Source organism: Epinephelus moara, chromosome 23 (genome assembly GCF_006386435.1).
Source record: "Epinephelus moara isolate mb chromosome 23, YSFRI_EMoa_1.0, whole genome shotgun sequence".
NCBI lineage: Eukaryota > Metazoa > Chordata > Actinopteri > Perciformes > Serranidae > Epinephelus > Epinephelus moara.
In genome coordinates, this window is record NC_065528.1 from 9,136,949 (window position 1) to 9,144,231 (window position 7,283).

At 41.7% G+C, this 7,283-nt stretch overlaps 1 protein-coding gene across 1 annotated transcript; it reads right to left on the reverse strand.

Moving 5' to 3' along the window:
- Positions 1-34: 34 nt before the first annotated feature.
- Positions 35-7,239, reverse strand: psmc2 (proteasome 26S subunit, ATPase 2). The gene is made up of 12 exons (XM_050035967.1): positions 7,072-7,239; positions 6,722-6,759; positions 6,529-6,610; positions 6,271-6,370; positions 5,796-5,927; positions 5,585-5,657; positions 5,385-5,480; positions 4,932-5,096; positions 4,740-4,827; positions 2,603-2,805; positions 2,317-2,413; positions 35-335 (listed from the first exon to the last, which is right to left on the reverse strand). The coding sequence occupies exons 1-12, from the start codon at positions 7,139-7,141 to the stop codon at positions 178-180; spliced, it is 1,302 nt and encodes a 433-aa protein (XP_049891924.1). The 5' UTR covers positions 7,142-7,239; the 3' UTR covers positions 35-177.
- Positions 7,240-7,283: the final 44 nt, after the last annotated feature.

Here is a 7,283-nt window from a genome sequence, read left to right on the forward strand (position 1 = left end):
GGTTATTTTACAACATTTTATAAATCCCTGAGACTTAAATTTGGAATAAACTTTATTTTTAAGTGAACAAGAATGACAACAAAAGGACAATATTTTTTGACTCAGTTCTCTGCTTCTTCTGACAGTAAAAAGCCAAACTGGAACTTCTCTCTCTCTCAAACACACACACACACACTCTCAGTTGTATGTCATGTATCTGGGCGTGGCGCTGAACTTGGCGTATGACTTGATGACCTTGTTAACGGCCTCCAGGAAGTCTTTCTCTGTGGCGATCTTCCTGCGAGCTCTGATGGCGAACATGCCGGCCTCTGTGCACACACTGCGGATCTCAGCACCTGGCAGCAACACAGACACACACGTGTTAAATTTTGCTTACAGAACAGTTTCAGGATAAACAGGAAATACTGTGTAGAGGCTCAGTTATTCATGTGGCAACGTCCTCTACTTTTGTGGATTTTTAGGTTGTGGGTGTGATGCTTTTATGGTCATTTTGTGATAGAGGAAAGGAAAAAAAACTTAATGTACAAGTATTGTGCTGTGGTTCACTTACAGAGACTGTTGTCTTTATACCTATGAGATACAGTCTGTTGGGTGAGGTAAAACCACCCCTGACTCATCACTGTCTGTCCAGTGTAAATCATATACCTCAAAACAAACTTTTCATGACTCAAAAACAGACTTTGTGACAACACACTTAAAATAGCTTAAGTAGCCTAAGACGAATGGGAGTTTTTTTTAATCCTTTGATGTATCTGAAAAATTCAAAATCACTAAATTTGGAGAAATATGATGCAGTAACAAAATGTGATAGTGCACCCCTGTGGCCATCCATCAGAACTACACTTAATAATAAATTGAATAATTGAATTTGCAACAGTTATCTTGAGTAACTTGTAGGGCTGTACACCATCTTTTTCTTCATCATCACTGAAAATGACTGCGATATTGCACTTTGAATATAGTAGCAGGGTATTAAATTGCTTTCTGTTTGTAGCTGCTATTTTGTCTCACGCGCCATGTTGTTAAAGCTCTGGCCAATCGGACAGAGCCCTCGCCATTAGGTAGGGTTAAGAAAAAGTTACGCCAGGCCAGCTACCTGATCGGGACAGTGCTCTGCTCGTGTGAAGTCAAACACACGCAGGTTTGTTTACCTCTTAGATGAAATGGCAGTTAATCCTAAAACAGCATACAAGTTGAAATGCAAAAGGACAGTCACTGTGTCTTAAGAGACGGCCATATGACAAGGTTGATGGCAATGGCTCAGGTTATAAAAGGGTTCCTACTGCTTAAGGCAAGTTAGATTTCAAACTTTTAAGACTTTTTTTAATGCCACTTGAAATGAAATTTAAGACCATTTTTATAATACCAAAATTGAAGATAAAAAACAAAAAACGACTTCACTTTGTTTCTCACTTTGCATGTAGGATTAAATCCTTTGCATATAATACACTGAGTCGTATGCATTGCCTTGCACCAGTTTCTGTTAGCTGTCCTGATTTGTGTGACGCTAATACAAGAAGCATTTGGTAAGGACGTTACCAATTATGTTGAGATTTTTCAATGCAAAGTCAGGAAAAAAAAAGTCCCAAAGTTCTTCTTCCCATGTCTTAGGATTTTTTAGACTTTTGAAAGACTGATTTCAGATATTTTAATACCAATTACAGCCTTATTTTTTGATAAATGAATTCAATGACTTTTAACACTTTTTAGGAATCTGTGATAACCCTGTTTAACAATAGCATAGCTCCTCTGGGGATAAGCTCAGTGTGTAGCAAGTGTGTGGTCATGTGCAAGAGAGATGGTGGATGTGCTCAGAGCAAACGTGTGTTGGTGATTGGACCAGAGAAAGAATTAACAGGTAAGTTGTCACATGGTTGTGAATGGACAGTGTATCTATCAGTTTGTCAATGAATAAATGCTGCAGCCTACAGTATATATATACACAAGCACAGGTACTGAGCAAGTCTGAGTGCAGAGCTGAGTACGCTATAGTGTGTTCATTTATTACAAGTAACATCATTTTTGCTATATTCAACATTACCACATATTTTCCTCATATTGTGCAGCCCTAGTAACTACAGTCTATGTTCTGCACCAGCAACATTAGAGGCAACTGAGGAGAAGAAATTCAGCGTGTCAGAGATCCTGATTCTTAGAACAGGACGCGAGGGAAAACTGATGTAAAACAGATACAGAAGTAAAGATTTAAATCAGCACATTGATAAGGAGAAGATATGTGGGAGGGAAAATGTAGCGAGAATGTGGGTCTGAAGGAGACAAATGACAGAAGTGAACAGAGAGTGAACACAGTCCTACCGGTGCTGTTGGGACAGAGGCGAGCCAGCAGCTCAAAACGAATGTCTCTCTCCACACTCATTGAGCGGGCATGGATCTTGAAGATGTGTGTGCGACCCTGAAACACAAAACAAACAGAGGTGAGACTAGAGGTTCATAAAAGGAGAAGGAGACACAGCCACACAAAAAGAAAGAACACATAAATGCAAGTACAGATGAGCAGACACAATCTGATTTCATGACTAATCATAGTTTTCTGGCTGATGTATGAGACCTTATCTGCATGTCTTGTGAAGACTTAACTCACCTCCAGGTCAGGCAGGCTGAACTCGATCTTCCTGTCCAGACGTCCAGGTCTCATCAGGGCCGGGTCCAAGGTGTCCGGTCTGTTGGTGGCCATCAGCACTTTGATGTTGCCTCGGGGGTCAAAGCCGTCCAACTGGTTGATGAGCTCCAGCATAGTCCTCTGGACCTCGTTGTCTCCACCGGCACCGTCATCAAAACGAGCGCCTGGCATGTATACACACACACACACACACACACACACACACACACACACACACACACACACACACACACACACACACACAGTATTCGCATTAATGTAGAAGATTGTATTCTGCTTGAGTGTTGTGAGGAGACATTTACTTTCTTACAACTCAGTTTAGTTGCTTTACCACTGCTTTAAAAACATGGCATTCAGTATTTCATGATCAGACAAAAGAAAGGGTACATAATGAAAGAATGGTGCACTAAAACAGGCTAAAATGATTTTCTGATACACATTTGTATGAGTTGTTATAACATCGGAGAATTAAAGGTTATGTATGTAACTTTCAGAAAACCCTGGTTATTAATGAAGCTGTTGGCCATTAAGTGAAATGCAGTCAGCATCCTGTAGCTCGTGCTTGCACTTCATAGACCCAAGCGAGCCCCCGAGCATCGGCCAAAACAGTGACGTGACATTCATGTTGATACAATGCTGGAAAATAATCTACGATCATATTTAGAACAACTTTACTCTTTGGACCATTGGCGTCATTATACCAACTAGCTTGTCATTTGCTGATGACTTTATCAGCTCATGTTTCAGAGTAACCAATAGCAGATCCATGCAGCGTAAGGTTAGCTAGGTCACAGTCAACTTGCTAACCTTAACTAATGTTACAGTTAGCTCCTTGGCCACACCTGTTTTGCATCGTTCTTGGCTAGAAAAAAAGCACTCTCTACTTTTACATCATTTATTGTTGCCTAAATGAAAGCCTGTGGTCATATTACATAAGTTAATATCATGTATTGTGTTAGCTGGTGAATCAATTCGGCAAGCTAGCCAACCGACATATCTACTCAAATAGCATTTTGCTGGCTATAATGAGAGCAAACAAACAAGCTAATGCTAGCCAGCTAGCTGTAACTAAGCCACACTGCTTGATCTGGTGTTGGTTGCTTTGTAAGAATAGCTAATTAAGTAATATGCAATTGGCAAGCTAGCTAATTTACCAGCCAGATCAGCCCTGGAGTCTGGATGAATTAGCTGACGTGACTCGATTGAGACAGCTGTGTTAGCTAGCCAGCAGTTCTTCTGTGTTAGTAAGCAGGCTAACATTAGCTAATGCTTGCCAGCTATAACCAAATATCACAATATATTTCACTTGTCAGTGTTTCTTCTAAGATTTTTTTCAGCACAGGGGGGCACTGAATTCGATGAATTTACTGTTTATCAGACCACAAATGAGACAAGAATTAGATAGTTAGAAGACCCTGCAGTCCCTCCGCTTCACTCCCCGCCACTAGGACACTACTTTGACAAGAAGAGAGCAGATGCCAGCATCGGAGATGGACCTTAGCCACTGTCACAACTTGAAACCCCCCAAGCCCCGGGGTTCACAGCAGGCTGTGTAATGGCAGCAACATAAAGGTTGCTTATTCAGCAGGTAGTTAGGGCGGACCGGTATCAGACTCCCAGCGCTGGCTGAATTTGAGTTGCTACCGGGGCTAAGGTCAATCTCTAGTGCGGCCATCTGCTCTCCTCCAGGTAAGGTAGTGTCCAAGCGGTGGGGAGTGAGGCAGAGGAAATGCGGGGTCTTCTGTTCCTTTATTGTCATTAGCAGACTCCATTTCTTGGCTAAAAGTAGCTGGTGTTGCATACTGTTAGCTGTCGCAGAGCCCAAGAGAGGAAAGACACTCAGGAGCGCACATAAGGTCACATCCTTTGGATTTTCTCGGAAAATTCATCCTTTACATAAAGTCAGTCCACATGAGATCTCAGTTTTTAAGTTATGTTACAGTTTGTTCACTCACTGGCAATAAAAAATATGGATGGATGGATGTTGTTCTAATGTGAGCATAGTTTAAGCTATTTTTAAAGGATCACACACTGACATATTAGAAAAAATGTTCCGTCAATGTTTTCACACGTCAAAGAATGGGACAGTGAGCCTCACCTCCAATGGCATCAATTTCATCAAAGAAGATCAGACAAGCCTTCTTAGTCCTGGCCATCTCAAACAGCTCACGCACCATCCTGGCTCCCTACAAACAAAGACAGGAATCCAAATTGAATGTTTATCAGGATTCATCATCTAATAGCTGCTATTCTCTGCCTGGTGTGTTTCTCAAACTCGTCTCACACTCACCTCTCCCACATACTTCTGCACCAGCTCAGAGCCAATGACTCTGATGAAGCAGGCGTCTGTCCTGTTAGCCACAGCACGGGCGCACAGGGTCTTTCCTGTGCCAGGTGGCCCGAACAGCAGCACGCCTTTTGGAGGCTCGATACCCAGATTGACAAACCTCTCAGGCTGGTGGGCAGAGGAGGGGGACAAACAGGAAAATCAGTCACAATGGAAACATGTATAAGTCTGTTTTGACATGGCAGAGAACAGCCATTTTCTTCAGTCCTATAAACTGTACTGAACTTGAAACTTTTTATTATTTACAGCAGCAACAGAAGTGTGATGGCAGGTCTGTCTGTTAATTGCTCCAAAAATGGTGACTGAGTAGCTCACTGGAGTCTGTGTAAATGTGGCTAAGTAAAGCTCTGATAGTGATATTCAACTTTATGCTTTTCCTCCTTTCTGAACACTCACGTGGAGCAGAGGGGTCTCCACCACTTCTCTCAGCTTCTCAATCTGCTCCTTACATCCACCTACATCACTGTAGGTCACATCAGGCTTCTCCTCCACCTACAACATGAGAACAAAGAGTTGTTGTTGCAGCTCATTTTGTAACTTTTCACAGATTTTTCTTCAACAGTGTTGCGCTAATATGTCCACAGGTGAACTCATACCTGCATCATGGTGACAGTTGGGTCAATTTTAGGAGGCAGAGGAATGTGGATCTGATACTTGTTTCTGTCAACACTGGAAGAACAGAGGGGACACCAAATTTAGCAGATCGTTTAACAAGACATTTGACATAATACCACTACTACTGCTACTTTGACTGATACTACTACTTTTATAATACCATACGAGACATTTAAATAACTTGTGCCTCACCCGACTCTCATGCCCTCCTCGATGTCAGTTGGGGCCACCTGGTCGCTCAGGTCCACCACAAACTTGGCAAACTGTTTGACATTGATAATGTATTTGGGGTCCTCGGAGTCTGCGTTGATGATCTTTGTGCATCTGTTTGAATAATACACAGAAACATTTAAGACTGTAAAATGACAACAAAGATGTCTTTTATACTGGAACATTGTAAAACACTGTTTACGACCAATCACTGTTGAATACTGAAGTTTCGTGAAACAAAGTACATTTTATACTATTATTCTGATGAGATGGATAATGCATACACAAGGTATTCATATGAATGCAGTAGGAAAGACAATTTCTCCTTGTGGTATGTGGCAGAAACGGTCATATCCTAAAATATTTAGGATAACATTATGTTGTATTTTTGCCACAATACTAATACTGAATCAAAACCAATGTGACTGATTTTTAACTATAAGCAAGTTTGCCCTACCTTGCAACCTGCAGCGGCTGTTCACTCTGCAGAGTCTGTTTGTCTGCAGCCAGATCCCACAGTGCTGGTGGAGCCAGGCCGGTGTCTGACTCCTTAATGCCTGTCAAAGACAAATAATACAACAGAGACTTCAAACAGAGCCCAGCATCCAGTCACAACATCTGAAGACAGTGATTTACTGAGAAACAGCAACACATTCTCCACTCTTATCAAACACTTGTAGTCTTATATTTGCGCAGTTATGGTTTCATCACCCACCTGTCAGCTCGTTAATCTTTTTGAGCAGCTGCTGGATGTCATCTTCCACTTGTTTGATCTGTCTGGAGTAGGTGCTTTGACCCTGGCGACAAACAGCGAGCACCACATTAGAAATATAAATGAATAGTGATGCAAATGTGACCAATTTCACATGGGTCTCAACGGGTGCAAGCTTTGCTAAGGCTTTACTTACATATGTTTTCAGCAGTGCAATGTCCCCTTCATCCAAAGCTGTGAAGATGAAAAAAAAAACATGAATGATTTTACATTCTGACATTGTCATTGGGCCGCTAGCACTGTTTTCAAACTGAGGACGCGGCTTATTAACTTACATTGCGGCAACACATTTAAACCTTATTGCTTTTACTTCAAACATCGTAAATGTTACATTTACCAAAGCACACCAGTTATCGTGGCCTGGGTGTTTAAAAGTAGCAGTTTATTGAACGGGCAGAGCTAACGTTAGCTAAGTAGCTAATGACGATGTTCTCTCAGCAAAGAAATTGGATTGTTTAAAGAATTTCTTTTAATTTTTAGATATACCTCTGATAGGTCCGTCATCCTTCTCATCTTCCTTAGTCTTTCTTTGGTCGTCTCCCAAATAGTCCGGCATTTTTAATGTGGGAGTAAACTGTTTCTGACAAAAAAAGACCGAGCTGCTGCGGTAGCTAAACTGTACAATTACACAGCAGCTTTGCGTTTCCGCCGCTTTCGGCCAGTCGCCGGAAATACAGGTCGGACGTTTATTGAGGATG

Bases quoted from the DNA above. Each gene is read 5' to 3' on its own strand.
- psmc2 (XM_050035967.1), bottom strand. From the start codon at position 7,141: ATGCCGGACTATTTGGGAGACGACCAAAGAAAGACTAAGGAAGATGAG. The intron at 6,611-6,721 runs GTAAGTAAAGCC...GTTTGTCGCCAG, and splicing joins TTGCACTGCTGAAAACATAT to GGTCAAAGCACCTACTCCAG. The intron at 6,371-6,528 runs GTGGGTGATGAA...TGTCTTTGACAG, and splicing joins AAAGATTAACGAGCTGACAG to GCATTAAGGAGTCAGACACC.